General features: G+C 35.7%; 1 protein-coding gene across 6 annotated transcripts in view; it reads right to left on the reverse strand.

The window, feature by feature from the left end:
* ptpn13 (protein tyrosine phosphatase non-receptor type 13) overlaps positions 1 to 19,829 on the reverse strand; it is a 78,202-nt gene that overhangs the window by 8,900 nt on the left and 49,473 nt on the right. For 2 of the 6 annotated variants that reach the window (XM_079847242.1, XM_079847241.1), the window contains exons 20-36: positions 19,204 to 19,263; positions 16,973 to 17,062; positions 16,082 to 16,189; positions 14,473 to 14,604; positions 13,912 to 14,339; positions 12,428 to 12,556; positions 11,715 to 11,808; positions 8,972 to 9,057; positions 7,583 to 7,730; positions 7,233 to 7,447; positions 7,041 to 7,139; positions 5,673 to 6,028; positions 4,426 to 4,579; positions 4,138 to 4,293; positions 1,254 to 1,425; positions 651 to 861; positions 371 to 456 (exon numbers count right to left, since the gene is read on the reverse strand). In XM_079847242.1, the coding sequence (XP_079703368.1) occupies positions 371 to 456; positions 651 to 861; positions 1,254 to 1,425; positions 4,138 to 4,293; positions 4,426 to 4,579; positions 5,673 to 6,028; positions 7,041 to 7,139; positions 7,233 to 7,447; positions 7,583 to 7,730; positions 8,972 to 9,057; positions 11,715 to 11,808; positions 12,428 to 12,556; positions 13,912 to 14,339; positions 14,473 to 14,604; positions 16,082 to 16,189; positions 16,973 to 17,062; positions 19,204 to 19,263 (2,724 nt within the window). Of the gene's footprint in view, positions 1 to 370; positions 457 to 650; positions 862 to 1,253; positions 1,426 to 4,137; positions 4,294 to 4,425; positions 4,580 to 5,672; positions 6,029 to 7,040; positions 7,140 to 7,232; positions 7,448 to 7,582; positions 7,731 to 8,971; positions 9,058 to 11,714; positions 11,809 to 12,412; positions 12,557 to 13,911; positions 14,340 to 14,472; positions 14,605 to 16,081; positions 16,190 to 16,972; positions 17,063 to 19,203; positions 19,264 to 19,829 lie in introns of all 6 variants that reach the window. The other 4 variants (XM_079847240.1, XM_079847239.1, XM_079847243.1 and 1 more) reach the window with 3 other exon arrangements.

Here is a 19,829-nt window from a genome sequence, read left to right on the forward strand (position 1 = left end):
GAAGCAGCACAACTGTTTTCAACATTGATAATAATAAGAAATTGTTTTTGAGACCAAAATCAGCATATTAGAATGATTTCTGAAGGATCATGTGACACTGAAGACACACAAAATTCAGCTTTGATCACAGAAATAAATTGCATTAAAAAAATATTAAACAAAAAAAAAAAGTTATTTTAAATTATACAAACGTTTCACAATATTAAATTTTTTACTGTATTTCTTAATTAATAATAAAAAAAAAAAGCAGCCTTGGGAAGCATTAAAGTCTTTAAAATCATACCGCCCCCAAACTATTGAACAGTGCATGTGACAACATTTTGACCAAAAAACGTGCAGGTACAGCTGGTTTATTTCCCACTACACTTACCGTTCATACTCTGGGAGACTTTAGAACTGATGTTATTGTTTAGCAATGAAATCTCCTCCTCACCCGGAAAAACAGGCTTCCCATGCCTACGGAAATATAGTTAGATAGTGGCATTCGTCCAGAAGTTTTACAGTTTCACACATATCACATAACAGCTGACAAACAAGTCCATCAAAAGAATCTTCCCAACACCTGAATAATTCGATCCTTTTTGCATAATTGAATGAACGTCATAGTGTTTTTGGTGAACATTGTGAGTGGTGTCGTGCGACTAACTCACCTGGTGGCTTTGAGACTAAGATTCCTCAGTGACAGCTGCAGGAGTCTGCGGCTCTCGCTCAAGGTTAAATCCTGCGTCGGAGCGCCGTTGATGTAATGTATGATATCCAAGTGTCTCAAACTGCCTTCTGCTGAGGCTACGGATCCTGGGATGATGTCCTTCACGTACAGTACGCCCAACCCACTGTCACTTCCTCCATCGAGAACCAGACCTACAAGAGACGGCCACACACACACACACCCAGTAAACAAACACTTAAGTGATCCGGCTGCACTAAACTAACACCACCTTCTTTCTTTCTTTCATTCACTTTTTTGTCAGCAAGCTGAAATCCGACACCCTTATCTAGCTTGTTGTTGAACCCCTTGAGCTCATTTTTCCAGTGAAACGCAGGAGGGCTTTGTTTATGCTGATGGATATCTGTGTTTTTGCGTGACCCAGTAAAGCCCCCATTGACCTCTGACAGTCAAATAACACTAATGCGCCACATGTATCGGTCAAACGCAGCAAAATATACTTGCCCAGCTGGATTCTGGGCATTTCCGGGAACACCATTGAGTTGTAAAGAGGATCAGTTACAATATACCTTGATATTTCCATTACCTAAAGGCTCGTCGTGACACTGAAACGTGATGTCGGGAAGGAGGTGGGCCTCTATTGGTGGTTTGGGAGGTTCTAGGACACGGCCTACCACCAGGTCCACGACTTTGGGGGCGGCACGAACCAGGTTGACCACCTCTGTGTGATTCATGCCGGACACCTCAGTGTTATTCACCTAAAAACAGAGGAAGAAGAATGAAGATGCGTAAACACAATAACAATGTGTAAAATAAATTAATAAATTAAAATGAAAATTTTGTAGCTTGTAGTCCATGTGTGTTAGCTTTATATGCTAGTGTACTTCAAAAAGCCTACAAAAATGAATCTATAGAAGACATGTGGACCAGAAAATAGACTAAAATTTTCAGGCAAGTATACAAATTTACTTTAACTATACATATACATATATATATATATACACACACACGTACATATACATATACATATACATATATATATATATATATATATATATATATATATATATATATATATATATCCAAAGTTCTGAACATTTGAAAAGTTTAATAGAAAATGTCAAAACAGGAAAGAGAACTAATATGATCTTGATGACTGTTTTCTCCTACTTTAAAATTATTAAAATATCAGTGTGAGTTTTTTTTACCAGCTCTATCAAGCTTTCAAAAATGAGTTAATCTGCAAAACTAGATAAGAATAAAACTGCACCCATCCCTATGCCAATAGATGATAATATAATGGATTGAATAGTCAGATATAGCCAATAGCTGATGTCTTTGATGACAATCAAGACGATATTAAGCTAATTTTCCCATAATTGTATAAAATTGTTATTAGTATTAGGCTATTATTATCCAATTGCCCCTCTATAGTTTCACATCAACATCACCGCATATAGCCAGCACTTCACCAACACACACATGAAATAAGGATTAGTTTACATTGAAAATGTTTTAAAAACAGACTACAAAACTACAGCCCACATCAAAACTTAATTGCAAGGTGATATTTACAATGAAGACATATATTCACAAATGATATCAAGAGTGCTTGTTACAAAAGAGACATAATTTCTTAAACAGAGGCATCGCCATTCTTCAGCATTTCGTTTTTTCGTTTTTTTTTTTGCATAGCACATTAACAAAAAATATTGTCGTTTATGCCTAATAATAATAATAATAATAATAATAATAATAATACAACGGGTATGACAACACAATATTTGTTATTGTTATTGTTATTATTATTATAAAATAAAAATAAATAGCTATTGTTATTGTTGTTGTTGTTGTTGTTATTATTATTATTATAAAATAAATATATATAGCTAATTACATTGGTCCGCACAATCAGCCAACGATGAAAAAAGCAGCTTTATTTCACACACCAACATAAAAAACGACTTGTTTAACACTAAATATTGTGCATGAACCAGGCCGTTCAGTTTACTTGTTAAAGTGCAATTAAAATACCTTATGTCAGCAGATAATGTACGAATAGGTTTGTGGTTCGCGACTCCTTCACCGGCACCATCACCTTCTTGTGCAAAGCTTGCATGATATTGGAAAAAACTGACATTGCGATATTTAGTTTTTCTGTCATATATACTGCAGTATGAAAACAAATTTCACCAGATAACTTGAATCGCTCTATTTGGAAAGAATTAATCATTCTAGAACAATTGGGGTGATTTTGTAGGGGAGTGCATCTGCATAAAAAAATTACAAACATAGATAAATACAATAGAACAAAGATACAAATGAAATAAACAATGCTTTATGTTTTTCAGCTAAGTCTAGCAGTATTCAGGTACAGAAATTGAACAATCAAATGTAAAATAACACTGCATAGTCTTCACTGTATAAATTAAAAATAATTAATCTACAGCTACAAAAGTGATTTTCACTTTGTATTTTGTTATTCGATAATAATGACACAGACAGCAGCAGGTTTATTATGCCGCTGTCACTTTAAGACTGAATGCACAGATCCAATTTAAAGATACGCATCCGTTTTCTTTCTCAGTTGTTTGCTTTCACTTAAGCCATAAGCGAATGTTTACGAGGATACTTGCCATTGCAGAGACGGGCATTTTGACATAATGCATTTGTGTGTCCGTTCAAGCACAAATAATGTGGAAGAGAACTGAATTCGGTATTCGCGTGCTGTCATGTGAGCACATAGCAGTGTCATGTGAAACCTCATGTAAGATCCGAATTGAGTTCTCTTTCGTGTCTTCTTGACCTCAAATGGTTTAGAATCGCTTGAATGTTTAAACTGACAGGACCTAAAACATGTGCAAATGATAAACTTTCTCTCTATGATGGTTAAACTTTGCAATGAATCCGAGAAACACATGGGGCCTGATCCGTACAGATCAACTGCGATCCCTATACTTGACATCGCACATCCTGTGATGTGACTATCGGCAGTGTATAAAAACGTATTACCCGTTTTAAATACTTTTATATTAATCATGTCAGTTTATCAATAAGTTAACAAGCTAAAGACTTTAGTTTGTTTATGCTGTCTGACAGATTTTTACATAGATTCATGCACTTAGTCCCAAAAACGTGAAAGTGTCTGGTGAACTGCTGGAAAACAGTGTAAACTTTATATTTAACTACTAAATAAAACATGCTCAAATTATTTTTGAAAGTTTATTATATTGATTCATGCTTCCATAGACATCAGTGTGTATTTTTACAAACTATAACTGTTTTTTTTTGTTAGTAATGAAACAAAATAAACATTAGATGGTTGATAACACTGAGTAGTTGTGAAAAGTCTTTCTCTAGCACCCACCCACATGCGCACGATAATATTGTGTATGGGCATTCTCGCAGTCTGACGATAGGATGATCTGAAAATGGAAAAGATCGCCCAACACTAATCCCTATTATCATACCATTATCATGCGATCCCCTGGATGCAGGCGGCCGTCTCCTTTAGCAGGGTCCTGGATAATGTCATGGATGTAGCAGTTGTCATCCGGCCCTTTAGTGAGGGTGAAACCTAAACTTCCTTTATCAGACTTCACCAGAGAGACCTTCAGCTCCACCTCCTAAAATGACACAAACATTCTTGTTTTAATCATAGCAGAGAAGTCATGCTTTAAATCTACATTAGACATCTATTTCCATTCGAAATTCTGAAAAAAAAAGATAATTTCATAGTCACGCTAATGGTCACTCACCGGGATGAACTCCTCCTCCTGGCCGTGTTCTGGTAGACAGAGGTTAACAGGGTTTGGCAGTGGTGGAGGAAGAGGGTCAGGACTGGGGCTCAGGATCCCCCCCTCAGGAAGAGATGGAGATGATGACATACCAAGTGCAGAGCTGTCCAAATCACTGGATAAAGATGACGAACAGGAAGAAGTGTGGGATAGAGACAGGAAATGGAACATGATTAATAAATATGAATTCTATGACAACTGGCCTGTTTTGTTAAAAATTGGGGGAAAAATGATGCTACATTAAAAATAGGGAAAAAAAATTCAACAAACCAAAAATACAATTTATTTGAAATAAAAATAAAATAAAAATAAAAAATATAATAACATTTTTGATAGACACTGAAAGTAAGAAACAAAAAACTAAAACATAATTTAAAAAAAAAATAGTTTAAAAGAAAAAAGAAAAGACAACTTAAAAAAACTGATGTAACTATTCTTTATCATCAGACTAAACATGACTAAAAGGCATCGACCTTTTCCTGTTATTTAGTTCTTCATTTCTAATTCTCTCTTCTGCTCAAAGAGAAGTCTTCAGGCAAAACAAGCCACGTCATTTATCCTGCAGATCTCTATCACACTGCATTCAGCAGTGCAAACAAGCATGTCACTGCTGCCAGCTGCCGTGTTGTGTAACACTTACAGAGTCACGTGACATAGACTGAGCAAAACACACCCACAGGAGAGAATTAGTGCGTCACACCTGAACTCTGTAACCTGGGCCCAATTATATGAAACAACCAAGTTAGCTTATGTAAGAACGCTGGGGCTTGTGATCAAAAACTCCTCCCTTAAAAAGAGCATTATTTGAGGGAAAAGTCATTTGTAGTGGTGTCCAAAACCACAGTGGACGTTATCGAGTTCACTCATTCAATCCCATACTGCACCGCAATAACGAGTGTACAACTGATGTACATTCATTAATTCAAATTAATTTGAATCATCTTTAATTAATTCAAATTAAGTTGAATTAAATTCAAGATGAACATTTACATTACTTTAACTCATAAAAAAGGTGAAAACTTATTTTGATAAGTTATACAAGATTCAACACATTTTTTAAGTCAGTTTAATATAATTTAAGTTGAAATGACTTATACAGTACAGCCAAGTTGATTGCACCTAAAAATGTAAGGCAGCAGCTTTTCTTTTCTTACAGTTTAGCAAGCATATATTTTAGCAAAACACTATTTTAGGAGTACATTTCTCACCTTCTGTTGACCTCTGGTCTAGACATGGATTGTCTGGGTGAGTAATATGCAGATCGTACGGTGTCGTCCATATTGGCCTCGTTTGGGAGTCTTTCCATGGGGGTTTGATATACACTCCTGTCCCAGGCTTGACTGGCCTGCTCTAGGTTGGCGGGGCTGAAGGCCTCCTCCATCTCGTCATTGTCGGTGCTGTCGCTGTAACTGTCCCTGCGACTGGGAGACTTCATCAGCAACCTCTCCAGAGCCTCTTCCACAGGACCCACCGCCTGCTGGTGCTCCGTCTGAGGTGGGGAGCTCGTCTTGGGATCAGGCTGGGGCTTGGGACGAGGTTCCTTTCGTGGAGAAGGCACGGGAGTCTGCGGAGTGTGAATTTTAGTTTTAATTTAAAAAATGTGATAGTAAAAAATAGGTAGTGATAGCTGAATCTGTAAAGAACTGCTAATGTTGCTTAAATAAATAAAAAAATTAAAAAATAAAAAAAAAAACATACATACATACATACATACATACACACACACATACACACACACATACACACACACATACACACACACATACACACACACATACACACACACATACACACACACATACACACACACATACACACACACATACACACACACACACACACACACACAGGAGAGTTACTGAGATCCCAATAAGACAAAATAAAGTAAATAAAAATGTAATTAAATAAAATACTAAAAATTAGTAATAATTAAATAAAACAAAATGAGACACTCAAAGTAAAATAAGACAAAAGAGGCTAAATAAATCTCAAAACTCATTAAAATTCAAAAAAAAAAAAAAATTAGATTAAATACTCAAAAATAAAATAAAATACTCAATATAAAAATAATAATATAATTTTTTTTAAATAAATAAATAAGATTCAAAATAAAACAAAAGACAAAATAAGTCTCAAAACTCAGTAAAACGCCAAATAAAATAAAATGAAATACTCAAATGAAAATAAAATACTCAAAATATAAAACAATAAATGAAACTCAATAAAACTAAATTAAATAATCTAAATAAAATAAAACTAAACCCTAACCCTAAAAACTCAATAACACTCAAAATAAGATTGTAAAATAAAATAAAAAATAAGACACAATAAAATAAAAAAGCACAATAAAATAAAATGACTCAAAATAAGACTCAATAAAACTAAATAAATTGGTCTCTAAATTGTGGTGGGACTACTTTTCTAATTGAATATATATGGCTGTAATGTATGGATAGTAACATCATGTCCTTTCCTGAAATTCTTGAGCAAAAACCAAGATATAAAATTCATTTAGGTAATGGAACATGATGCTGACACGTAAATTAAGATCAGTGAGACTAAACTAAAAGTCTTACTGCATTGGCAGGGTCCATCTCAGGTAAGACCCCTAATTCAGGTCTACACAAGTGAAGGGTCACTTCCTGTCCTGTCCCCCTCAGAGCAGAGATCACCTCCTGACAAACAGCAAGTATTAGTACAAACAGTTAGTATTTTGTTTTAAATCATATTTTTAAATCCTCACAGACTAAAGTAAAGGGTTAACGTACATGTTGTGAAAGTCCTTTGAGTGGCGTCTGATTGACGCGTAGAATGACGTCGCCCACTTCGATGCGGCCACTCTCAGCTGCCGGTTGCCCTGGAAACAGCTTCTTGACCCGGACCATGCTGGAACCCGAGGGCTCTCCGGGAACGTTCTCCTCGCGGCTGAAACTGAAACCCAGACCGGACGTGTTCTTCAGCAACCCCACCTCAAACGTGTTATCTAGAGGGGTGAATAAGAAAGAGGACACTGGTTTACTCTTCACAACCTTTGAGTTACCAGCCCACATGTTTAACCTCTACACCTCTGGCACATTTTCATAAGCTCGAAAGCAAGCGTGTCAATTCCACCTCATACCTGGAGTGATGAAGTTGTATTCTGCTTTCTTGGGTGGTGGTACCTCCTCCACTGCTGCGTTTTGAGGTTCAGAAGTGTCTTGAGGGGTCAGAGGGGCATGAACCCTGATTTCTGGGGGCAGACCTTTCTCCATCAACAGATGCACCACCTAGAGAACAAGAATATAGTTTAAAACACACGGTTAAAAGTTGAGAGAAGAGAAGTCCTCTAGGGCAGCGGTCCCCAACCTTTTTTGCGCCACGGACCGGTTTAATATCAGACAATATTTCCACGGACCGGCCTTTAAGGTGCGGCGGATAAATACAACAAAATATAAAAAAAATATAAAAAACAATTAAATATAATAATAAACGTGAATCCAATGTGTAGGCTTACTTGCAATTTTATTAGCAGGGTACTCGTAATATCGCGCCTAAAGACAACTGAGAAAGCCTGAACACAAACAAAAAGCCCCCCAAAAGAAAAAAACTCCATGTTTACGGTGCTGATGCGATGTAAGGTGGCGCTGCCAATAAAGCACCTAAAAGCTGTCACAAAGAACCGATTTTAAGAACCAAAATGAATGATTATGAATATGTAAAATATAGCAGGAGACATTTTAATTGTTTAAACAAGTGTTTTCTGTGCAAAGATGAAGTTGACAATGCTGACTCGATCTTCGCAGTATGCCTAGTGAACGCGCCAGAGAGAAATGCACATATACGAATTACATAAGCAGAGAACAGTCAGTTTTCTTTTGTTTTGAATTGTTCTGTTTAAAATTAGACATTTCAAGCTTTCTATGTCTCAGGTCTGTGAGGCAAGTAGGCTACCTTATACGCTGAATTTCGGTTAATTTATGAGATCAGCTCCAGTTCACGCGCCCGCGCCTCCGTGTCCTGATAAAATATTTTCTATTATATTTACTTCTTATTAAATCCTGGCAATTGGGTGATGAAACATTGATTAAAATTAAGATACAATTAATACAAAACGAAATACAATTTAAAGACAGGCTTTTTGCTTTCTGTCTGAGGTCTCTGTGAAAGTTTTAAAGCAGTCTTTTTGTGCCGCTTTCAGAGCGCTGCACGTCCGTAAGGGTGAACAGTCCCATCCGAACAATTATTATTATTCTTTTTTTTTAATATATATATTTTTTGTGAAATAGGCTACATTTCTAAATTAATGCGACTTATAGTCCAGTGCGACTTAGGCTATATTATGTTTTTTCTTCTTCATGACGCATTTTTTTACTGATGCGACATATACTCCGGAACGATTTATAGTCCGGAAAATACGTTAAGTTATATATTCTTTCTGTGAGGCCCGGTACCAAATGTCCCACGGACCGGTACCGGTCCGCGGCCCGGGGGTTGGGGACCTCTGCTCTAGGGGGCGCAGCGTTCTCACCTGACCAGTATATCTCAACATCTCTACTGCCTGTTTGTGAGACGCTCCGTCAAGGCTCTTCCCGTTCACAGCCACGACACGATCCCCTGTAGGACACAGCATCAACACACACGCTTACTAACAGTCTTGTAACGTTTGGGAATCTCTTGAAGAACCGTACAGGTCATCTTTTACCCCCAAAAAATATTACAAATATTAAAATAATAAACATATATTTGTATAACACTTCTCATACATGGAATGCAGCTCAAAGTGCTTCACAAGCATAAAAACTAATATTTTCATTACATTTTCACACAATATTAATATAAAATATTTGAAAACAACTTTAAAAGATTCACAAGGTAAAATAAAGAGATTGGCAATACAATTTCACACTTTTTTTCTATATAAAAATACTCAAAAGCAACTATAAAAGGATCACAAAGTAAATAACAAAACATAAAACAAACTTACACAATATTGCTACGCAAAAAGATGTTTTAACCTACCTTTTAAAAAATATGAATGCTAGTAGTCGCTTTCACTTTACATTTCTGGAACATAGTGGCTAAAAGAAGTACCACCGGATCATCAAGATTTACTGTATACTGAGCCAAAAGACCAGCACTAGAAGATCTTTAACTACAATTTGGAACATATCTTGACAGTAATATATAAAGGTTCCAGATTATGCAGTGTTTTATAAACTAATAAAGGATCTTAAAATCAATCCTTTGGTGAACTGGCAACTAATGTAATTCCATTAAAACCGGTGCAATATGCTCTCTCCTTTTTAGTTTCATTAGTACTCTGGCTGCTGCATTTTGTTTCAAGTGTAGCTTAGCTATAAAACCCTTAGTCAAGCCAGTATACATATATCATTAAAAATAAAAATAAATATAAGTAATTTAACATATAATAAATTATTATTAAATATAATAAATCTAACATAAAAAAGCTTTTGTCACTTGATTAATATAGGACTTAAAGCTACACTGTGTGATTTTTACCCCCATCTAGCGGTGAAATTGTATATGACTACCCAGTGAAAATTAGTTTCTGTTCCTTTCAATTCCGAGGGCGTTTTAACTCCTACGGTGGCCGTATTATTCCAAGATTAACATGGCTTCCAGTTATCACTTCGTCCATGACAATAATAAACAATATGTCTAAAATGAATAAAACTACAGGACAGATATCAGGAGGTAAACGTCACCCTTGGAATCGGCTATCCCAGCATAATCAGATTAGGCTAACGTTACAATGTGTACAAAGTAAAAGCAATTAAAAATAACTAAAATTTACAGTGTCCTTTTTTTATATAGCTTAAAAAATTGCACCTTTAAAACTATTCATTACCTGTGATCTGTCGCAGCACAGATTTATGTTACAAGGTAAACAATACTTTTTCACCATTGACGCGAGGATGAAGTTATACTAGAGGTCGTTCTGGCGTTATGCACAACCATGCTATGGTTAGACAAGCAACTATAAAACTTCGAATTTACACAAATGAATTACAACAGGCTGAATTACCTGTCGAGAAGATAGCAGGCAACCTCGGCGTCCGTTTTAAAATATTTTCTCCTCATGAGCTCTTTCCATCTGGGAAAAGTTACTCCAATATTGACTATGGTCTTGCTGATTTGTCTGTCGCGTTGACGTTTTAATTCTCTCTTTCAAATGTGAGTACGCACGCACGCACACACCACACTATCTTTCAAATCTGCCACAGTCGCGACTCGCGAGCTCGCGAGTAATCTCCCCCTCGCATTCGTCACGGTGTCACTGAGTGAAAAACTCAAAAGGCGAAGCTTGAATTTACAGGCATGTCCCTCTTTGGTTAATGTAGTTTCAAGATGGAGGGGCAACATGGCGACCGGCATACGAACCCCTCACCCGTATGGACTTTCAATGGCAGATTATAAACTTACGAGAATACTTTATTACTTGAAAGAAGTAAATATACATTAATGAGCACATATATTTTTGAAAGAACTAAGTGTTTTTTGCTAAGAATCAACTAAGAAAGTTACACAGTGTAGCTTTAAGACTCAGGTCACATTATTACGTCATTACTTCATATTATAACATCTATTATATTTATTATATTATATTATATTATATTATATTATATTATATTATATTATATTATATTATATTATATTATATTATATTATATTATATTATATTATATTAAATAGAAAAACATTTTTTAGCACCAAACAAATGTAAAATGTAACAGTACTGAAAATCATTCAGTCTAGACACAATGTTTATTTTTTTTATAAGATCTGCATAAATACATAATAACATGATGTATACTTGCAACTGTCCTTAATCTTTATTTTTTCCAATAGACACTACTGTTCAAAAGATTTTTTTTTAAAGATTTTCTGTAATAAGTCTCTTCCAAGGCTGCATTTGATTCAATAAAATAAAATAAAAAATAATAATAAAAAACAGTAATACTGTGAAATATTATTACAATTTAAAGTTGTTTATTCTTGTGATGGCAAAGCTGAATTTTCAGCACTTTTTTTCAACAAGTTATTTGATAGATAGAAAATTCAAAAGAACAGCATTTATTAGAAATAGAAATCTTTTGTAACATTATAAATGTCTTTACTGTCACTTTTGATCAATTTAATGCATCCTAGCTGAATGATTGTATTCATTTCTTTAAAAAAAAAAAAAAAATCTTTGAACGGTAGTGTATTGTTTTAACTAAAAAACTTTTTTTTTTTAAATCCTTTTTTACCTTTCTTTATTCTCCCATCCAGCTCAGCTGCTCCTTTAGGAATGACTCCTTTGACGTATATCCCTCCATGCCTCAATGTTGTGTTTGATCCACCCTGAGACAGACAGACATGTTAATATAGCCACACACAAAGGCATCATGGGGAAAAAGTCTTTGGATCTAAGAGTGTATTAAGCATTCAATTGGACATGCTCATTTTATATTTATAAGATATACCCACCCTAACAATCATAGAGCAAACCACTTGATTTCTTAAGTTGATGATTAATGAATTTCATTGCAGTGTTTTGAAACAGACTTTTAAAAAAATCATTTCAATCATTAAAAGTCTACGTAACAAAAGCTGCATGCTGTAAAAATCACACCGTAGACAAGCAAATGCAAATCCATGCAGGCATTAGTGCTTCTCCGTCAGAAACAAAATACAACTGAAATTGTGGCATGTAGTCTTGGCTGTGCGTGTTTCCACACTTTGCCGTACCTACTGTTTTTCAGTTTTACCGTTTTGTGAAGCAGCCAATTCAAATGCCTGTAAAAATCTGCATGCAAAGAACCAAATCTACTTTCCCAAAACTGAAGCCAAGCGAGGAGCTTCAAAAAGGAGCGAGAGCTAAGGGTACAAAAACAACACCACACACACACACACACAAAGTAAGTAAAGGGGAAACAAAGGAGAAAAAAAAAGAGAGAGCGGAAACCTTTCCAAACAGTACCGTGACACTAATGCCCAGACTGCTGTCTATTTTGGACAGCTCAATGTCAAATAGATCTCCAGGCTGGAGGCTATTGACTTCTGGGCTACTAGCACTTAAAGTCTCCGTGACGATGTTGGGAGAAACCCCCTGTAAACAGAGAAGAGCTGGGTAAATACAAGGCCGTGCACAGCCGTATTCATGCAAGGGTCAAAGGTTAATGGAGTTGACATGCACAACTGCATTGCATTTACATTCAGAAATGCAATTGGTCAGAAAGAGAGCGAGGGACGGTCACAAGCAGTTAGAACGTTTTTATTGGTATTTCACACATTTGCGTGGCTCTTAAGTGTAGCTAAATACTAAATATTAACCTTAAATGGTGATATTAGCTTTAAGGGAACTTCCAAGGAAATGTGGAACTGAGATACCTGAATTTCAATATGTGAAACACTGTGTACTATCCAGGAGCGACAAGTGAAGTTTTGATCTAAGCGGCCTTTATGGCGATGATCGATAGAACATTTTGTCAGTCATCTGGTTGTGCATTTTAGTCCTGCCCACACTGAAATCTCATTGGTCCAAAACCGTTACCATGTGGTTTTGAGTGGTTGTTAAGACATTGATATGCATTTGCTAAATGGTAAATAACTAATCAAAAGTTTGGGGTCAGCAAGAAATTTTTAAAGAAATGAATACTTTTCTTCAGAAAGGATGCTTTAAATTGATAAAACGAGACAGATTTCTAATAAATATTGTTCTTTTGAACTTTCTATTTATCGAAGAATCCTGAACAAAACTGATCAGCATATTAGAATGATTTCTGAATGATCATGTGACACTGAAGACTGAAGTAATGTTGCTGAAAAATCAGCTTTGCCAAGAAAAAAAAAAAAAAGAAAAAAAAAAAAGAATGAAATATATTCAAAAAGAATACACTTTATAAATTGTAATAATATTCCACAATATTATTGTTTTTACTATATTTTATCAAATATATGCAGTCTTGTTGAGCATTTAAAAAATCTTGCTGACCCCAAACTTAAATCCCCTCTTCAATGCAATGACTTTGGTAAAATCTCTAACACTAGAATGACCAATAGTTTAAGGGACGTTTTCCTTAGCAAGTGAGTGGCACTTGATGATTTCACTTGATGATGAAACATGATGATTTCATTGATTTAAACCTGTCAAACGGCCATGGTTAGAACATGGTGTAAATGTGAAATATGTTTAAAAATCTTAAATTATGTTCTGCATTTGATTAAGTGAAAATCCGCTGGAATGTAGGGAACTCCAAGGAGGGATGCAATGAGTGAGCGAGAACTGTCCTATTATTTTAAAAAAAAGCAATTTAATATTTGTTGTGAGGTTTAAACACTGAAGTAACATCTTAAAAAGCACACGTCAAAGTACATATCAAACAGATGCTGACTAGAATCTCGATAGGAAACCTTGAGGGCTGAGTCAAAGTTCATTCAAATCACTACAGAGACTGATTCTACCTTTTTAGTCTTTTGTTTCTCTTGGCTACTTGAGTGTGTGTCTTCATCCATGTCGGAATCCCCTCTGTCTGAGAATTCCAGCTCTTTAGGAACATCTGGCACTTTGGGTTTTCTGGTTTTAGGGGGCAAAGCTGGTGGAGTAGCTTCAACCGAGGGTTTACTGTCAGCCGTCAGTGACTGCGCCGCCACGGGACCCTCGGTGGGAATGTTGCGATGGAATCCATTGAGATTTGTTTGCAGGAGGCCGGCGCTCTCTGTCCTGGAGTCCTGCGAACTGACGCTGCCCTGTCGAACGGACTGAGGCGGAGACGTTTTGCTGGAGATAAGAGGCAGGCTGGGGGAGGGTGTATGATCTTCAGAGGAAGAATCGACATCTTCTTCCTGATTTTGAGTGTCTGATTTAAAGTGATGGATTCCTGAATGAGAGTCTAACAGGAGGGAAAAAGAGGCTTGTTTATGGTACTGTCATCAAGCCTTCAGAAAAGCCTTTTCTCAGAACGATTCTGGTGAAATGCTACATTTATATTCGTTCTTCCAAAATGTCCATACGAAATCCTTTACCTGGAAACAGTCTCTCTTTAGGTTGAGAGACCACCAGTGTGACATCATCAGGGGTGCTCTGCAGAATCTCCACCACAGTGTCATGTGATAGGTCTTCCAGACTGACATCATTCACGCTCAACAGCCTGTCACCTGCAGGAAAAGACAAAAATGTGGAGTTAACAACCTTACACTGAACAAATAAAAATGTTTTAAGCGTTCTGGAACAGGGTTATGTATAACAAGGTTAAATATAGTTATCTAAAAGCATAAAAAAGCATGTTGTTTGAAACAAAATAAACATAAACTGAAATAAAATAAAATAAAAAAGTGAAAAAAAAAACCATTTCAGGTAGTTTGCAAGACAACGTTTCTTATTTAGTTTAACTTGATGTATTAAAATAAACTAAAATTGAAATAAAAATGTATTTAAAAAAAAATTAGACATTAAGAATAAAAATGACAAAAACTATGAAAATGGAAGATATAAAAATAAAAACATTTAAAATATTAATAAAAACTATACTAGTATCTCAATAATACTAAAATTACACTGTTCTGGAATTGATCAGTGAGCTCTAGAATCATTTAGATCACTATGAATGATTCCAGAACATTTCCAGTCAGGATTCTAGAATAATATACAGAGTTATGGAACTGTTATGGAACTGTTAAAGTGTTCTGATATCTTTCAATGTAATTTTTGGGCCTTCCAAAGGATTCTAGGTGCCATTAAAGGCATTCTAGAATTATTTAAAGCATTAAAGATCATTTAAGTTATACAGTAGTTAACAACCTTCTACTGAAAATTCAAATCGTTCAAAGTGTTCTGTAATCATTCAAAGACTTCTAGAACCAGTTCAAAGTGTTCCAAATTCTTTTGGAGAATTCTGGAATTGTTCAGAGGATTCTGCAACCACTCAAAGCATTCCATACATTTAAATCATTCTAGAATAATGTAAGTATTCTACAACTATTCAAAGTATTCAATGATCTTTTAAAACATTCTAGAATAATTTAAAGCACTGTAGAATCATTTAAAGCATACTAAATAAGGAGTTAACAACCTTTTAGTGAATATTCTAGAATCGTTCAAAGTGAAATAATCATTTCAAGTGTTCTGGAATCAGTTCGAAGTGTTCTGGAATCTTTCAGAGCATTCAGAAATCGTTCAAAGCATTTTGGAACCACTCTAAGCATTCTATTAAAGCATTCTAGAATCATTTAAAAGTATTCTAGAATTATTTAAAGCATTCAACAATCATTAACAGCAGTGCTTCAACCTTAGGCCTCCTGTTATTCAACACAATATGCAAAGGCTCCCCAGTATCTACAAAATATATTTTGTTTTCTGCTGTAATTATGACAAAGCTGCTTGTTTTAAAGGTTTTTTATTAACATATACTTGAAATATTAAAATGAATAGACCATGATTCATTTGTGTGATTCCATAAGTTTTAAGAATTTTGCATTAGATTGATTTTTACTTGATATTAGATTTTTTTTTAATCTAAAAAATTGTGGAACAAGATTCTAGGAATTCTGTAAATTTCTCAACTAAAATGTGATGCTTTCAATCAGAAAATTCAAACTACTTCTAAATATAGAAACAAGATCACTCCTCTGATACCTGGTTTCAGACAGCCGTTGATATCTGCTGGTCCCCCCGGTGTGATGGAGCTGATGAGGGAGCCCAGGTCCTGACGGCCAGAATTCTCTCCGCCTACGACCTGAAAGCCTGTTGAGCGCCACAAACACACAGTTCATCCTACTATGTCTCTCAGACTACAAAAAGACAAAAGTCTAAAGATTCAAACATGTATTATTGAGACTGTCACTTGTGCATATACTAAATGTATTTCTCTTATCAATGATAGACAACCTCTCATTCAGGCTAAATCCTGATAAGATATTTCAGTGCAAGTCCCTATCTGAGGTGGATGTAAAACAGCACATTTCCCTCCCGGAGTGGGATTCATTAATCACTGTGTGAGAGGTGAGGACTGCCAGACCTCTGCACTCTATCACACTAGTGTGTGTGTGTGTGTGTGTGGGGCCTGGTAAACCCTACATTATGAGGACAAAATGTACCCACAAAGATGGCAGTATCTGAAATCCTTGTCCTTGTGTGGACATGGTTTGGTTCCCATGAGGAAAACCGCTTAAAAATCATACAGACCGATGTTTTTTAAAAATTTACAGATGCAGAACGTTTTCTGTAATGTGTAATTTTAGGGGTAGGGTTAGGGTAAGGGGATAGAATACACAGTTATACAGTATAACAATTATTATGTCTATGAAAAGTCATCATAAAACATGAAAACTCAATGTCTGTGTTTGTGTGTGCGTGCATGTGTGTGTGTGTGTGTGTGTGTGTGTGTGTGTGTGTGTGTGTGTGTGTGTGTGTGTGTGTGTGTGTGTGTGTGTGTGTGTGTGTGTGTGTGTGTGTGTGTGTGTTTAGCAGCATTTCTGTGTCAAAGGAGCTCCATTCTGACTGGATGTGTGAACCCCTCTCACTCACCCAGCCCATATTTGACGTCTTTCTTCAGATTTACGGTCTGTATCTCTCGCTCTGGGGAGGGTAAGGCATGCACCTTCTTCTTCAGGGAGTCTGTGGGTGGGAAATAACAGAGGGGGAAGAGGTTTAGGTTTTAAAACAGTGTGTGTCCATTTACACACAAACACACTTTGAGAACTAATAACCAGTGTTATTAAAGGGATAGTTCACCCAAAAATGAAAATTCTGTCAGTAATTACTCACCATCATGTTGTTCCAACCGCGTAAGACCTTCGTTCATCTTCGGAACACAAATTAAGATATTTTTGATGAAATCTGAGAGCTGATCACTCCTCCATAGGCTGCTAGGTGGCCCAAACTTGCTGGCCCAGAAAAGTTATTAAAGAGATCGTTAATATAGTCCAAGTGACTACAGTGGTTCAATCTTAAGTATATCAAGCGACGAGAATACTTTTTGTGTGCAAAACAAACAAAAATAACGACTTTATTCCACTATTCATTTCCTTCTCTCTGGGCCTCTAGTTGGTTCACGTAGTGTTTTTGCATAGCGCGTCTGTGTTACACGTCACCACGTAGGCTCACTATTGGCCGACGCTGGTCATGTGTGTGATGCGTGATGACGTATAACACAGACGCGCAGCGCAAAAACACTACGAGGTCCAGAGAGAAGGAAATGAATAGTGGAATAAAGTCGTTATTTTTGTTTGTTTTTGCACACAAAAAGTATTCTCATCGCTTGATATACTTAAGATTGAACCACTGTAGTCACTTGGGCTATATTAACAATCTCTTTAATAACTTTTCTGGGCCAGCAAGTTTGGGCCACCTAGCAGCCTATGGAGGAGTGATCAGCTCTCAGATTTAATCAAAAATATCTTAATTTGTGTTCCGAAGATGAACGAAGGTCTTACGCGGTTGGAACAACATGAGGGTGAGTAATTACTGACAGAATTTTTGGGTGAACTATCCCTTTAAGGTTAGTTCAGAGAACACAATCCAAAAGACCTATTGACAATTGTATATTTTCTTAATGAAAAAAACATTTTATATATAAAATTGAGAATCCTGCAACAGTCTCTATTTTATATATATATATATTTTTTTTTTTATTATATATACACATATATACATACACATGCATACATACATACATGCATTCATACATACATACACATATACTTTATGTAACACTTGTTCATTGTATATAAAGTAGGGCTGTCAAACGATTAATCGCATCCAAAATAAAAGTTTGTTTTTACATAATACATGTGTGTGTACGGTGTATAATTATTTTCTATATATAAAAACACACACATGCATGTATATATTTAAGAAATATTTGCATGTATATACTGTGTATTTATATTTATATTATATATAATTTATATTATATATAAATATTTTATATATAAATAACACATTTTCTTAAATCTATATATGCATGTGTGTGTATTTATATATAGAAAATAATTATACTCCGTACACAGACATAAATTATGTAAACACAAACTTTTATTTTGGATGCGATTAATCGCGATTAATCGTTTGACAGCCCTAATATAAAGTATCAAAAAGCTAAGTATAAAAAGTCTTAAATGCATGCACAGCTTTCCATAAACTGGGCTAATCTTTCATAACTAGGGTCTTGGTGCTAAGGGACAACATTATGTTTGGCCCAACTCTGATGTGCTATACTAGTAACAGCCGTGGCCAGCAACTCATACTCGAGGATGAGGGAGATTAGCCCACACCACGGCCATATATCAGAGCTGCTAAAAACACGCGGCTTAGCAAAACAGTGCTTCTGAGCCAGAGAAAGACGCCAATGAAACTTGAGCCAAGTGTGCGAGAGAGGAAAGTGCATAACAAAAGATGTTCTCCATGCCATGCAAAACACCCGAGAAAACAGCAATCCGGAGCATGTTGGATTTGGCAAGTTCTCATCAGACTTTGGGATTCTAAACTCTGATTAAACCGACGCCGTTGTCAACGTGAGGCAAACGACTGTTATTATTGACATTAAAATCGGGACTGTTTTCCTTCAGTAAAAGTTCACTGCAATTTAAGCAGATGTTTGTGTTTCAGGGCCAGAGAGGACATGACATTTCCTAGCAACTTTCAGGACTTACTAAATTTGACCACTGAAAAGAAACAGATGACTGGCAGGAAAAAAAAGTACATAGAGCTGTGCTGTGCTCCACAGAGCTAAACGAAACACAGATTGTATATCGTACCAGTGATTCCTATGGAGGCGGCAGGAGTCGAGGGCACTCCAGAGCTGTGCATGCTCACACCTGCGGAATATTAAAAACAGGTCAAGGTACTAGACCGTCATAACTACATAATAATTAAATGCATGTATTCAAGGGGATGTATTTTGTATTATGTGACACTAAAGGCTGGAGTAATGATGCTGAAAATTTAACTTTGCATCACAGCGAAAAACAACAAGGACAATAACTGTAAAAGTAATAAAATAGGCCTAGTTATGGTCTTCGTTGTTTTTGACCCATAACCTTAATAAAAAAGATATTTAAAGATATTTAAATACATTAATGTACTCATAATGTTGTTAATTTTAGCCATTTTATGCATTTCATTTGCTATTGTTATATTTTAAAAAATTGATAGTATGACTCTGATTGGATGAGTAAAATATATCCAATATACCTGTGACCGCACAAACTAAATTTCATAGTAATGCCTCAAAATATATTCTACCATTTAAAAGTTTGAGGTCAGTAAGATTTTTTTTTTTTTAAAGAAATTAATTATTTTATTAAGCAACATTAATAATGTTGCAAAAGATTTTTATTTCAAATACACACTGTCATTCTACACTTTCTATGCAAACAATCCT

The sequence above is a fragment of the Squalius cephalus genome (assembly GCF_949319135.1).
Source record: "Squalius cephalus genome assembly, chromosome: 17".
Lineage (NCBI taxonomy): Eukaryota > Metazoa > Chordata > Actinopteri > Cypriniformes > Leuciscidae > Squalius > Squalius cephalus.